The sequence below is a fragment of the Hippocampus comes genome, unplaced genomic scaffold, assembly GCF_001891065.2.
Source record: "Hippocampus comes isolate QL1 unplaced genomic scaffold, H_comes_QL1_v1.1 scaffold83, whole genome shotgun sequence".
Classification (NCBI taxonomy): Eukaryota; Metazoa; Chordata; class Actinopteri; order Syngnathiformes; family Syngnathidae; genus Hippocampus; species Hippocampus comes.
In genome coordinates this window covers 1,482,987-1,497,685 of record NW_017805281.1, presented here as the reverse complement: position 1 = coordinate 1,497,685, position 14,699 = coordinate 1,482,987, and the positions used below count along the sequence as shown (strand labels likewise).

The window sequence follows — 14,699 nt, the reverse complement described above, 5'->3', positions numbered from 1 at the left end:
TTTTTTTTCAGAGGCTATTTTTTTAAGTCCCCCCCAAATCTGTTCGTGTTTTCAACTTCCACAAAAGTGGGCCAAGACTTTGCGACAAAGTCTTGGGACACAGGTGAGGCTGTCATGGTGTTGTGTGTTCTTATCTGATACACTTTACCACAACACCTTGATGTCCATGTCCACCAATCAGCAGGTAGCGTCGTCTGCGCCGGGGGGCAGGAAGTACAAAAAAAAAAAGCATCCCCCTCCACCCTCCCCCCACATCATGCCTCCCCCAACCACAGAAGAAGTGAGGCTCTCAATGAAAGAGAAAGTGACACCCAAAAATGCTGAGTTGTGTGTGTACCTGAGCAGGTGTTCTTGATGATGTCATCGCACGAAGAGCAGGGGGCGGTGTCTGTCACTCGTCACACCTGTCCATCAAAACACTTTTTGATGTTCTGATCCGACTTGCCGGACTGAATCCCGCCAGCGGCCCCTTGACAGATGGGTGTGTGCGCTCATGTGACACCCCCTTTTGTCTCCAGGTGTGTGTGTGTGTGTGTGTGTGTGTGTGTCCCCGGGCTCTTCCTGTAGCCGCATTTCCCCCACCTCTCGCGGGGCCAGGAGGGGTGTGCGGGTCCATAAGTGTTCCCCGGTGAGAACAATTAGAGCCTAAACGCTCCCCCACCCCACCACCCACCACTCACTCACCCATCGCTCACATTTGTTTACTCGCAATTTGGTGCTGTGCTGCCTCCACGTGCCGAGTTAATGCTGCCCTCAGGGCGTACGTCGTTAGCGTTTCCTTGGGGTGCCGAATTAGCATTAGCTTCAGGTGTCATGTGGCGTTTGGGCGCCAGTACCTTTAGGTGCCACATTGGTGTTGTTCTGCCTTCGGACGCCACGTTGAGCTGCTTACGGCGTGGAGTCGGTTTTACGTTGCCTTCAGAAGCGTCTGCTGATGTAAACGAGCTTTTATTTTGGAAATTTGCGCTTCTCTAGAGGTTTTGGAAAAGGTAAGTTTTATTGTGATATATTTCAAGAAGATGACTTGTCGATTTTGTGTTTGTCCGCTGTGCTCAGTTTAGGGGGTGGAAAAGTCGAGACCAATCAGATGTCGACATCAACATATCAAATAATGGGAACATGGAACGATACTGGAGATGGAAAAAGACGGAAAAGGTGCAAGAGGCGGTTTAGCACCAAGACGTCAATCTCATTTGCAGCCGCCGTGCTGGTGTTCCAGTCAGAACACGACAACTCTTAGCTGCTAAACATTATTGGGTCGATGACGTGAATGTCTCGTGGCACACCACAACAACAACAAAAAGAAGAAGAGTGACAATCTCACCAATCAGGAGGTGTCGCCATCATGACACACCAGGGTTAGAAATAGTTTTGACTTTTGGCTTTTCAAATTCGCTTTGTTTTGATGAATTTTTATTTCTTCAAAAACAGTTTTGATTCAGTTTTATTAGTTTTAGTATTAGTTTTTTTTTGGGGGGGGGTAGGTGTTGATTTATTTATTTTTTAATTTAAGGAATGTTTGTTGAGTGCTCCCGAATCATCTCTCCGCGACATGAAACGGAACGTAGCCAATCAAGAAAACAGCAGCCATAAACGGAAACAAACTTGCCCGACGCAGTGTTATATTTTGTGGGTTCGACGGGATCGTTATCAAGCTCCTGCAAAGCTTACCGAGGAGGGAGATATCTAAAACATGCAGGACATGGCTAACTCGATTTTTTAAACTATTACTAAATTACTAAAATCAGCGGGACTAACACGGTGTTTTCTATTGATGACCATGTTTATCCAAAGTGAATCAAATGAAGCATACAGCGCCCCCTACTGTACATCAGTGTAAATGTCATGAAGTTAATGTCCGACGAGAGTTGCAAAGAACAGAATTCAAAAAGAAATGAAACGTATTGAGCAGATGGCGGCTGAATCCGGCAGACAGATGAAGCGTCTGTTGACGCGGCGTATGGTGTTTTTTTTCACGCGAATGGACGCCGCCGTCGCCGCTCGTCTGCCGTTCATTTGTCTTTCACGCCTCCCCTGAAAATAAACTTCCTGTCAGCCGATGATGAATGTTCACAACTTTATGGCCCGCAAAAGTGACGACAGACAGATAGACGTTTTCGGCCAGGTGGGACGGGGGGATAACCAGGTGTACTGGCAGCGCCCGTAGGACCCCACACCCAGATACGCCCCATAAACTGCAGCGAGCCAATCACAAAGCTCTTCACACATGCCGCATTCCAATCAATTATACAAATATTCCCTTGACAGACTGTACTTTTTACTCCTTCATTTGGTCCTCGCTGCTGTATTTTGATATGTGGGGCCTTTGTCGATAAGCTTCCAAGTGATCTGTAAAGTAATCCCACCTCCATCGTGAGTTCCTAGTTCGCAGTCCCACTATTTCCGGTGTAATTCCATTGTCAGGAATGAGATGGCGGCACACTTAGTTTGACAGTCCATCCATCCATCCATCCATCCATTTTCTGAACCACTTATCCTCACAAGGGACGCAGGGGGTGCTGGAGCCTCTCCCAGCTGTTTTAGGGCACTAGACGGGGGACACCCTGAACTGGTTGCCAGCCAATCGCAGGGCATGCACAAACAACCACTCGCGCTCACACTCACACCAAAGGACAATTTAGAGTGTTCCATTTGCCTGCCATGCATGTTTCTGGAATGTGGGAGTACCCGCAGAAAACCCACGCAGGCACGGGGAGAACGTGCAAATTCTACACAGGAAGGTCAGAGCCAGAATCGAACCCTGCACCTCTGCACTGCGAGGCAGACGTGCTCACCAGTCGAGCTGAAATCCTCTACAATCCTGCTTATTACGGCTACAGACACCGATGGCTGTAGGCTAATAATAATAATAATAAATAAATAAATAATAATAATTCAGTTACTCTTTGGGCAGGATTCTTGATGGACATTGTCAGATCACTTTATTTTGTGATTTGGATGAAAGTGATCTGTACACAGTTTGCACAATGTTTTTGTGCTATCCTTGCTAAAGTGCTGGGATCAGGCAGCCATTTTGGGTTCACCCATTCCAGACATCAAAACAGATGGGTGTGATTGCCACGCTGTGTGAGAATTTGCGAATGTGTCGGAACGATTGCGTGTCGTTATTTCAATTATATCAAGACGAGGATGTAATGGCTTTTATGAGAAATTGATAACATTTATGCACTTACGATCCACAAAGTTGAAGGGCGACACAAATTGTGCAACTCAGAGTCAAGCTGTTCATGTCTTAAGTGTTGCGCAAAAAAGTGTATTACAGTGGGATGCCGTCATCTGTGACAGTCAGTCAATATGAATTGCATTTAGTGTGAATGTCTCAAGAGACTTGAAGCGTGGGGGACTTTCACATCTGCCTAAATCTAGATTCCACTTAACTAAGTTGCAGTCCTTAGATGACACCAAATAAGATAAGAAAATCTTTATTTGTCCCACACTGGGGAAATTTGCAATTGCCGAAGAGATCAATGTTTTGTCGGTGCAGGCTTGTGCGTTTGCGAACGAGCCTTGTGTGACTAAGATGGCCGCGGGGCTCCTCTCAGCCCAAGTGTGTAATTGTGATGAATTCTCGTAAAAAGCAAACCTTTCAGCCCCGAGGACCAAAGTGTCAATCGGCACTCCGCTTCCAGAAAGATTCACTAGAAATTACCAGACGTCGGGGGGCGGGTCACATTGTGGCGGCGGGACCGGGAGGCTCGCTATTTGATAAACAACACCCACGCACGCATGCACGCGCACACACACACACACACACACACAGACACACACACACACACACACACACACAAGTTATCACCTGCACTCCAACTATGACAAGAATGTCACAAGCCCATAACTCACAGCAGACATAACTAGTCGACTTCGAGGAACACTCAGCCAATCTTGGTCATTACTCGTTGACTTAGAAGAGAAGTGGGTTACCATCAGACAAGACTCGTGGACTTAAAGAGGACTGAGCCACTATTAGCCACTAGTTAAGAGTCTCAGGCCACTGTCGGACATTACGAGTCAACTTTGAGGAGCACCTGCCTTCTGTAAGAGACTACTAGTCAACCTTAAATTTGACTAGTCAACTTAGAAGCAAACGCGGTATAACTTGACTTCCACATTGGGCAAAACCAAACGACGCGATTTCTTACAGTTGAGGTCAATGGCCGATTTCTACGACGCTATGTTTGTCTTTTTTTCTTTGAAATGGAGAGTGAGGAATTTTTGAGTGAAATTGATGAATGTGAAAGATAATTTGTCATCTATAATGGAGGAGATGGCGTTGGAATGGTTTGATCAAGTTGTGAAATGTGAAAAATGGGTGCTGAAAAATTTGTCTTTTGTTTGTATTTTTTGTTTTTTTCTCCCCCAAATTTTTTGAGCTTCAGAAAGGACACGACACTCAAACTCATGGACTCATAAAGCTTTGATGCTAAAAGAAAACAACGCACATCTTCCTTCCATCTCATCACAAACCCTATAAAGGTCCAACTGATATGGATATTTGGCAGAAGAATTTTCCGATAACCGATGAATTGGCTGATTCATTAGAAACAAAAAAAACCCATAATGAATAAAATTACTTTTTGGTTCCTTCCCTTCTGTAAGAGACTACTAGTCAACCTTAAATTTGACTAGTCAACTTAGAAGCAAACGCGGTATAACTTGACTTCCGCATTGGGCAAAACCAAACGACGCGATTTCTTACAGTTGAGGTCAATGGCCGATTTCTACGAAGCTATGTTCGTCTTTTTTTCTTTGAAATGGGAGAGTTTGGAATTTTTGAGTGAAATTGATGAATGTGAAAGATAATTTGTAATCTATCATGGAGGAGCTGGAGTTGGAATGGTTTGATCAAATTGTGAAATGTGAAAAATGGGTGCTGAAAAAGTTGTCTTTTGTTTGTATTTTTCGTTTTTTTTCTCCCCCCAAATTTTTTGAGCTTCAGACTCATGCACTCATAAAGCTTTGATGCTAAAAGAAAACAATGCACATCTTCCTTCGATCTCATCACAAACCCTATAAAGGTCCAACTGATCTGGATATTTGGCAGAAGAAATTTCCGATAACCGATGAATTGGACGATTCATTACAAAAAAAAAACATAATGAATAAAATTACTTTTTGGTTCCTTTGGGGTTACGATAACAAAAATATGAAATCCGGGTTTAACATTTCACTGTTTGAGAAGACTTTTTTCTTGAGTGTATCAGGACAACCAGAGGTCCCAAATTTATTAATATTTGTAAGTTTGATACAGGAGACAATGTGGAAGAAACACAAAAGGGAAAAAATAAAAATAAAAACGTACCGTTTATTGCCAACAAAATGGATGACAGCAGTCTGAGGTTGACTATCATGATCAGCATTATTCTTGTTCAGTGATGTCATCATCTTACAAGTAACATGGTGTCCATTTGTGGCGCTCCTCAAGCAAAACTAGTTAAAAAAAAACATTAAATAGGAAAAATAACACATTTAAATAATTGTGTTGCATCTCTTCCACTTGACATGACTTTAGATCAAGACGTAATTAAAAAAAAAAAACTTTTGGAAGCAGAACATTCTGCTGCTGCTCGCTAGCTAGGCTACGTGTTAGCAATGCTAGCTCAGTTGAGGGGTGAGCAAACTTTTGGGCTCAGGGGCCACTTTTGACTTTTCTAAACTACATCGGCATTGTTGTTTGATGTTGTCCATGTGTGTGTGAATGGTCGTTCGTCTCTAATGTGTGCCCTGCGACTGATTGGCGACCGGTTCTGGGTGCAGTCTGCCTTCCACCCAGTCAGCTGGGATAGGCTCCAGTAACTCCCAGCGACTCTGTACAGGATAAGTGGTGTTCAAAATGGATGGATGGATCGATGAATACAATAAAACATTCAATGTACCGGTAATTCCTTTTCCATTTTTTTTCCAATTTGACTTTTAATACTAAACTTTCCATTCATTTTCAAATTAGTTGCCAATAATGATAATGTGACATATGAAAAGAAAATATTAAAATAAACCCCCGTGCCCCTGCTAAAGAGTCGAAGCAGCAGAGACTCGAGAATCTTGTCCAGTTGGCGGCGCCACCTGCTGTTTGCTCTCCTAACAATCTATTCAAGACGATGTTGGGAATCACTCTTTCTGTACTCACTTATCACCATACCGACCGTATACTTTATTTGTATTGAGCATACCTGGATATTTCCTCAAATATCCACCAAAAATGCCTTATAATTGATTAGGAAATTAGGAATGAGCGAATTGTACGAGAGTTTTTATGTCGCACAACAACAGAGAGGACAAGGGGCTCACACTCTGACTGCCCCAAGTATATATAAGAGCGTTGCGACCAGATTAGACGCTCCTTGTGTTTATTATTATATTTCGAAAACACCACAGTTTTCATGCAGCTTATACCATATTATTTTGTTGTATTAATCCGCCACACCTTAAATGCCGGTCCCTGAAAATATTGTCTGACTTAAACCGGTCCGTGGGCCAAAAAAGGTTGGGGACCCCTGATGTAGAGGATAAGTGGTGTTGAAAATGGATCGGTGGATCGATGAATACAATAAAACATTCAATGTACTGGTAATTCCTTTTCTATTTTTTTTTTCCAATTTGACTTTTAATACGAAACTTTCCATTCATTTTCAAATTAGTTGCCAATAATGATAATGTAACATATGAAAAGAAAATATTAAAATAAACCCCCGTGCCCCTGCATATACGGGTTTATACTGCCCTACACAGTATTTCAAGGTGAGTGGCCCTTGTTTTGTACATTAGGAATGACATGGTACTGATTTCAGTGCCTAACAATCTATTCAAGACGATGTTGGGAATCACTGACTCTTTCTGTACTCACTTATCACCATACCGAAAGTATACTTTATTTGTATTGAGCATACCTGGATATTTCCTCAAATATCCACCAAAAATGTCTTATTCGTGATTCGGAAATCGGGAATGAGCGAATTGTACGAGAGTTTTTATGTCGCACAACAACAGAGGACAAGGGGCTCACACTCTGACTGCCCCCCCCATTATATATATATATATAAAATACATACACACACACACACCCACCCACCCATATACGGGTTTATACTGCCCTTTACAGTAGTTCAAGGTGAGTGGCCCTCATAATTGTTTTGTACATTTGGAATGACATGGTACTGATTTCAGTAAAAAGTAATTGCACAAAATGAGTTTTTGCACTTCATGCTGTGTTGCTGAGCAGAAGTTTAGTGTCCTTGAATTGTAATTTAAATACCTGGATATTTCCTCAAATATCCACCAAAAATGTCTTATTCGTGATTCGGAAATCGGGAATGAGCGAATTGTACGAGAGTTTTTATGTCGCACAACAACAGAGGACAAGGGGCTCACACTCTGACTGCCCCCCCCATTATATATATATATATAAAATACATACACACACACACACCCACCCACCCATATACGGGTTTATACTGCCCTTTACAGTAGTTCAAGGTGAGTGGCCCTCATAATTGTTTTGTACATTTGGAATGACATGGTACTGATTTCAGTAAAAAGTAATTGCACAAAATGAGTTTTTGCACTTCATGTTGTTTTGCTGAGCAGGAGTTTAGTGTCCTTGAATTGTAATTTACACAGACACACATTTAGGGGGAACGCTCCTTTTATAGTTAAAAAAATAAAAGGTTGGTAAACCTGATTTCAGGGATAGCCTCCATTCCAACCAGACCACAAAATGGCCACCTCTCTGATTTCATGGCACTGGAGGGAGGCATTCCCAACACTGCCTAATTGTGCCTCAACTGGTTCCTATTCAGGAGCTTTCCAAAATAAAATGCTTGTGTGGCAGCCTGCGTGCGTGTTTGCGTGCATGTCCTACAAGAGGCACCAGGGCGTCTGGTCTTGGTCACAATCCAGCCTTGTGTTGATAACGGTGCAGGGGGCGCCCCCTACAGTAAGCTCCTGGCGGGACTCCACATGGAAGCGCAGGTTGCTGAGGCCCCCTTCAGGATCCACTTTGAACTGCTCCTGCCCAAAAATATAACCAAAATATTTTACTGTGAAAGGACGCACATGGATTCCCTATTTCGAAGACGTTGAAGAAAAGTTTCAATTTGGCTTACAAGTGCACTTGCTTTCATACAGTTAAAGTGACCACTTTCAGCGGGGAAAAGAATTTTATTAACACCAAATTAGTTCCTTTTAATGATTAAATAATTCACACTTGTTGTGCTATTGCTTATAATTCACCAATTGATGAAGAACATTTTAAAATGTTAATAAAAAAAAAAAACACTTTTCAAAAGACATTGGGTGGGATATTGCTGAGGCTCCAGTCATGACAGCAGACGGCCATAACACAGTTTGAAATAGATTTCTCATCAGTCGTCGGATTGCAGAAAAAGAACTGATTAACATTTGACTAAAATTTGCCGTTGACATAGAATTGACCCAATTAGCAAGTTTTAAAAATGTTCTAAAATTATACATTTAACTTTTTATTCCATACTATACAATGGATGAATTAACGTATTATTTCATGAGATCAATGAAAAAAAAAAAAAAAAATCACCTCAAAAGAGTTCACCTCAACTACCCAAATTTAGGAGAGAAGGGCTTCAACAACTGTTTTATTTGAATGCTAAAAGTAAGCCAAAGTGCCGTGAGCATTTTTTTTCTCCCATGAGCGTGTCTCGGCGAACCTGCTTCTGGGCTGCCACACGCTTCTGGTCCCGCTTGCGCCACGCCGGGTCGTGCACGTGCAGGAAGGTCTTGTATCCCGTGGTGATGCCGCTCGGCCGGAACAGCTGCAAATTGGCGCCACAACTTGGGACGTGGAGAAACCTCGACCTTTAATTCTGAAGAGACGCGCCGCTTACCTGCAAGCCCGCCTTTCGCAGCCGTCTGTAAAACTCGTCGTCCTCGCGGCCCCACCCCCAGAAACGATTGGACATCCCGTTACACTGTGCGCGCAAACACACACATGCACAATTCAAATTGATCACAACTAAAACGTGAAATTTCTGGTCAAAATGTAATTTGTCATGCGATCATGTGAAATTGATCATGGCAAAACGTGATGATGTGATCATGTGGAACGTGCTGACATGCAAAAGGCGGCCGGTTACCATGTGGTAGTGCTTCTTGGTGAGCAGCAGGATGCCGCCCACGTAGGTCTTGTAATGGTAGAGGGGGTGCAGGTCCGGCGAGGCCACGTGGAAGGGCCCGTCGGCTGGGAAGCCGTAGTCCAGCGCGTCGTTAAGGGGCAGCAGGTCCACGTCGTGCATGGCCAGGTAGTCCGTGTCGTTGGCGCTTTCCAGGTAGCCCACGTTGATCAGCGACGCCCGGTTGAACCTGCCGGCCAGCACAAATTGCCGCAGTCAGCGAGCGTGTTCATGCGAGCGTGCTTTTGCGTTGAGCACACAAGCGAGGCCCTGCAGTGTAGTAACGCGTTGGGCCACAACAGGTCAGGCAGTGCTTGCTTGATTGGAAGAGTTGCTGAGGCCGAGATGGCCCCCTACTAAGCTGTGTCGTCGACATTCCCGCAGAGTAGAGACATTACGACCGTTGCAAGCGCTGTTTGTCGGAGTTGCTGCTCTGTGCAATTTGAAGGTTTAGACTAACTGCAACATTTATGCTCAAGGGATTCCCCATTACATGTTAGCATCAAGCTATCATACTTTCATTCGATATTATACAGTTTGGTTGAAGATTTTTGTTGTTTAAATCAACAATGTGTCCTTTGTTTTCTTGGTGTTTTCACCTGGGTGAAAAAAAAAAAAAAAAGCTTGAGGCAAGCACACTGGACCTCTTATTTGGAGACCGGTGCGAGGCAGAAAGTGAGAATAGATGCTAACTTGGGCGACATGAAACCTTTTGAATATTTCAAGCTTTCCCCAAAAGAATCTATCGATTGACTTTGGTGTCATCGATTGACTTTGATGCCAGCATGCGAACCACTTCTTCGTACTGCATCAGTGGCATCAGTCGCCTCGAATACATCACGCTTCTGTCCGTGCTCCAAAAATGACTTCCTGGATTTTTCCACACAATGTTGGAAGCCCCGGCACAGTTTCTCCCATTGCTATGTCTCACCTGTAATGGTCCACCTGGTTGATGATGAGAATCTGGTGCGCGATCTTCTTCTTGTTGAGGAAGGAGTGCATGAAAGGCACAAAAACCAGCAGCTCCTCAAAGCGCTCCCTGAAGGGCACCAGCAGCGCCAACTTGTGCGGACCCCACGACTCCTCATCTCGCGGGCTGCTCTCGGATCGGCACGCTGGGGGCGGTTGCTGCGGGAGGCGTCCGTCCCGCTGCGAGGAGGCGGCAGCGGCCATGTCTGACGAACAGCTGAGCTGCAGCCACAGCAGGGACGCAAGCAGCAGCAGCAAACAAACGCCGAACAGCTTGTACACCGAACAATGGTCCCATGTTAACCTGAACAAAAAAGCAGCATTACTACTTCAGCAAAGAGAGAGAGAGAGGCAGAGAGAGCAAGTCTGTGTCACTCTAAGTTACCTTAGCTCAATGACTGATGAAGATAGGAAGACTCAACTTATATTTTTTTAAATCTTTTTATCTTACATTTTTGGGAGAAAAAAAATGAACACAAAAATCCAAGACCTTAGATTTTATTACATTTTACACAAATCCCAAATGTTCAATGTACTAGCCCGTGGTTACATGGCATACATCGAAACGGTATTCCGTTTCATGCCAAACGCTTTGAAAATTGGGAGATTTTATAAAGTAACACAGACTATGAAACACCCTGTATGTATGCTCTTAGTATTTTTTGGAACTTGTTTGAGAAGCACTGCTTTAAATGATTACAAAGTGCACTAGATTTCACTACTAAACAAAAAAGCTAACATCTGAGAAGTTACCTGACGACTAACACGCAACAGAAGTCACACAGTTGAATGCAACATGCTTTTAGTGAACTTCACTCACATTATTGTCTGTCTTTTGATGGTGTACCGAATGAAGTGTCCTATAAGCGTATATTCAATGTTCAAGCAAATAAAATTAACTTTCTTCTGTGAAGGACAAACCTCTCTCTCTTTCTCCCCTATCATCTGTCATCATCATCTTTGAAAACATTGAAACAAAGAATGCGTGTCATGCAGCAAGCCATCAAAGTCAAATTAATTGACAGGCGCACAGTGTGCAAATACACACTTGTAATGTTAGATCTCATTTTGTATTGTTTTGTAAAGCAGGTCTCTCAAGTGATATGCAAAAGAATCACTGAATTAAATAATCCGATTTTGGAGCTTGATCAAACTTTTTTTTCATCTTGTACAGTACTTTTAACCTTCTACGAGATTACATTTTTAAATTCTGTTCGGTTACTGTTGTGTGCAGCACATTTGCATTCAATCCCACTCAATATTTGACTTACTCCTTGTCTTCTTGGTCGACAACTTTTGAAGAGACATTTCTTCAAACAATGCAGTTTCAGAATTTAGAATAATGTCAAAATAGTCACAACACAAAATATGAGTGCTGGTTATTATGAAGTTGTTTTGACATCAAAATTACCTTCTCTGTTCCTTAAAGTAGAGCACAGGTTTCCTCCTCGATGAGAACATCATCGTGCTTTTTCAATCGTTCACTTTTTTAAAACACAATTCAAACTCCTGCGTGAGTCCTGAATATCGGCCATGCTGACGATCGCTCTCGTTTAATCGGACTTCATTTTAACTCGTCCAGCGATCAGCATTTTTCCTCCGGCCGAGAGTCGCTCATGTCGGCGGCGTCGGCATTTCTACCAATGTCTGGACACGTAGCATGTAGCAATAGCATATAGCTCACCTGCGCTCAGCTAAGCTAACCTGTTCCGAGCGAGAATTGGTAGACGGGGTCCTGACATGTGACGAGCCCGTTTAAAATGGACTCGACGCCAGCTTAAATAGCTCGTCAAAATGTATTCTCCATTTTTTTTCGCCGAAAGAAGGGAGAAAAAAATCAATTTGGAGACGAACGTGATTGGGTTCAACTTAACTTACTGCTCGAGCGGAAACAATGCACACAATGGTTCCTACCCTTTCTGAAAACGTAACGGAACAAGATTATCACAAACAAAAATTGGTTACAACGGTGGCTCGAACACTTGACGCCAAGTAGGAATTAAATACTTAGTTCTCCAAATACCATACAATGACTAACATTCAAATAGACAAGGCAGCTTTGTTTTAGCAGAATAATTGTACATTTCCACCTATGGAAGTCACGTTATATTTCTGGAATAAGAACAGAAAACCTAATGGGTGAAATACTTTTATTTCAACATCTTTTATATCATTACATTTAGTATCAAATTGCAATGAAAAGAAAAGCATTAAAAATTTGCTTTCTGTTAAAGAGCAAATTGAGCTAAATCTTGGTGTTGTATTGAAAAAATGTCCAGCCCTTTTTTTTTTTTCAAGACAACGAAAATGCTCTTCAGTATTTTCTAAAATCAAATGTTGACTCAAACATCCAGGAAAAAAACAAAACGACAGTGTCACACTACTGATGAATTCAACCTCCTGCATAGATTAAATGTTGAGCACATTAAAATCTGCAAAAAGTGAACATTAACACTGGATGCAGTAACTCGTTCGTTTTCACTTTTCAGCTGTCAAAACTTTATAAACAAATCTTATTTTCGGGGGTGATTCAAACCACTAAACTGAAATTGACAAGTTCATGTGCGGTAAACACATGACGGCGTGTCTCTCTCTCTCTCACACACACACACATACACACACACACGCGTGCACACACACACACACACACACACACACACACACACACACACACACGACTCGTCATGATGAATGCAACGGACATGTCATCCAGCCGTCTGTGGAGACTTTTGAAATAATCATCCATCAACACACAACGCCATGGGTCTGCTTCACATTTCACTGGATGATCCAAATATTTCCATCCAAACGGAAATCATAAATATTAGTAATGGTCTCAAGTAACTTTTGTCCATCGCATTTCCGCTCCATACTGCATCTCTTCATAGACTTGGAACACATGCGCACACATGCATGCGCGAGCGAGTGTTTAGACCAGCTTCTTGGCTTCAAAGAAGCTCTTGAGGTGTCTCATCTGCCAGATGCCGATGGCCACCAAGATGAGGGTTTGCACGATGGACCACCACAGGACACGCTGGTTGGTGCTTTCGCTGGTCTGGCGGAAGCGCTCCTCCCGGTACTGCAGGAGACACGCGGACAGTAGGGGGCGCACGTGAACATCATTCCCCATCAGAAATTACCTCAGGAATGATCCAAAATGGCCTTTTACTTTTTCATCCTTGCATATTCCTCACTATTACTTTATGTCTTTGGTCTACATTAAAGGGGTATTATCTGTAATAGCTGGCATCAGTGTGGTCATTTGGGGAGGCATTTATTATGTGCCATAGATCAATAAAATGTGGAAACACTGCAATATTCATAAACATGATTTCTCGTCCCCCACTGACCCTCTGGTAGTTCTGCTCCTTCTGGATCTGGTCCACCTGCTCCACCAGCTGCCTTACTCGCACTTGCAGTTCCGACAGCTTGTCTTTAGCGGCGATCTCGGCGTAGTTGTTGGCGTGCTCGCCCACCTGGATGTCCAGGTGGACCCTCTGCAAGCAAGCGGCAAGCGCTGGTCAAGGAAAATGGTGGCACAAGTGCGGTCACGTTGTGCGGCGCATATTCACCAGCATGCCTCCGGCGAAGAGGGAGAACTTTGACGAGTTGGAGTGCAGGCAGATCTGATGTTCTCCGGGGGTGTGAGACGTGAAGGTGAACCTTCCCTCGGAGCCGTACTGTCGAGACAGGATCATCTGCAAAGAGAAAAAAAACACATAATTTATTCCCGGGAAATGTTTGAAAACGGATGAGAAAAAAAACAGTCTCGCATTTCAGTTTAATTTTTTTGACATGTGAGAAAAGAGTCTTCAGTTTTCATTTTGAATTCATGAAGCAAATATCAGCATAAGCCTGAAAACAAATCACATCTGTCGGGCCCTCGTTATATGTAGAATAACGAACCTTTTCATCTGGGTCTTTGACTTCCACAAACATGCCCAGACCCTGAGTGGCCGGCAGAAATTCCTCTTTGTGTTTGTCGTACAGCTGAGTCCGATAGTTACCTGCAAACACAACAGAGTGGATTCGTGTCAATATAAAATGCCCTCTCTTTACTGTCAAAAACACAAAATAAAGCACCACCAGGCAACTACGATCTCCTTTAATACATGTTGTGCCAAACAGTTCCGAGCCATTTTAAGATTCAAAGGGTCATATGCAACTTGAAGGGGAACATTTGCATATTTAAATGTCTTACAACTCAAGGAAGTTGTACAGAAAAAAATTGGTTTCAAAATCACACTTGAAGAAAACGATGATTTGAATCTCAAAGTTTGCGAGCTAGCAATTAGCATTAGCAAGTCCACTTCCCCGACGCCAAGGCGCTCACCGATGATCATCGTCTCATCAGGGATTTCTTCTACGAAACATTTCTTCTCCGTTTCTCCGATGTGGAAGTACAAGGACGTGACGAGGCCGTAAAAAATGTTGAGAAGGAAAAACGACAACACAGCCGACCACATCCTGACAGCCGCCATCTTACTGTCAGAAGAGAGCGCTGTACTGCAGCTGCGCAGAAGCAGTAATGCCACGTCAACCAATAACTACGTCCTGACTAATCAGCAC

At 43.2% G+C, this 14,699-nt stretch overlaps 2 protein-coding genes across 3 annotated transcripts; both read right to left on the bottom strand.

Annotated features, from left to right (window-relative positions):
• Positions 1–7,567: 7,567 nt before the first annotated feature.
• On the bottom strand, positions 7,568–12,130 carry b4galt7 (xylosylprotein beta 1,4-galactosyltransferase, polypeptide 7 (galactosyltransferase I)). 2 transcript variants are annotated; one of them, XM_019871377.1, is made up of 6 exons: positions 11,542–12,130; positions 10,093–10,434; positions 9,126–9,351; positions 8,877–8,960; positions 8,700–8,804; positions 7,568–8,025 (listed from the first exon to the last, which is right to left on the bottom strand). In XM_019871377.1, the coding sequence occupies exons 1-6, from the start codon at positions 11,592–11,594 to the stop codon at positions 7,873–7,875; spliced, it is 963 nt and encodes a 320-aa protein (XP_019726936.1). In that variant the 5' UTR covers positions 11,595–12,130; the 3' UTR covers positions 7,568–7,872. The 2 variants fall into 2 exon arrangements, with proteins under 2 accessions (XP_019726936.1, XP_019726937.1); XM_019871378.1 differs by lacking the exon at positions 11,542–12,130 and adding an exon at positions 10,884–11,123.
• A 133-nt stretch (positions 12,131–12,263) lies between these two features.
• Positions 12,264–14,645, bottom strand: tmed9 (transmembrane p24 trafficking protein 9). Its single transcript, XM_019871379.1, has 5 exons — positions 14,464–14,645; positions 14,037–14,137; positions 13,703–13,828; positions 13,481–13,627; positions 12,264–13,209 (listed from the first exon to the last, which is right to left on the bottom strand). Exons 1-5 carry the CDS (start codon positions 14,609–14,611, stop codon positions 13,060–13,062), a joined length of 672 nt encoding a protein of 223 aa, XP_019726938.1. The 5' UTR covers positions 14,612–14,645; the 3' UTR covers positions 12,264–13,059.
• Between the last annotated feature and the right edge of the window lie 54 nt (positions 14,646–14,699).

Bases quoted from the DNA above. Each gene is read 5' to 3' on its own strand.
- b4galt7 (XM_019871377.1), bottom strand. From the start codon at position 11,594: ATGATGTTCTCATCGAGGAGGAAACCTGTGCTCTACTTTAAGGAACAG. The intron at 8,961-9,125 runs GTAACCGGCCGC...TTGCGCGCACAG, and splicing joins CCAAGAAGCACTACCACATG to TGTAACGGGATGTCCAATCG. The intron at 8,026-8,699 runs GTTCGCCGAGAC...ATTTTTGGGCAG, and splicing joins GTGTGGCAGCCCAGAAGCAG to GAGCAGTTCAAAGTGGATCC.
- tmed9 (XM_019871379.1), bottom strand. From the start codon at position 14,611: ATGGCGGCTGTCAGGATGTGGTCGGCTGTGTTGTCGTTTTTCCTTCTC. The intron at 14,138-14,463 runs GTGAGCGCCTTG...TTGTGTTTGCAG, and splicing joins TGATGAGACGATGATCATCG to GTAACTATCGGACTCAGCTG. The intron at 13,210-13,480 runs GTCAGTGGGGGA...TGTCTCCTGCAG, and splicing joins AGGAGCAGAACTACCAGAGG to TACCGGGAGGAGCGCTTCCG.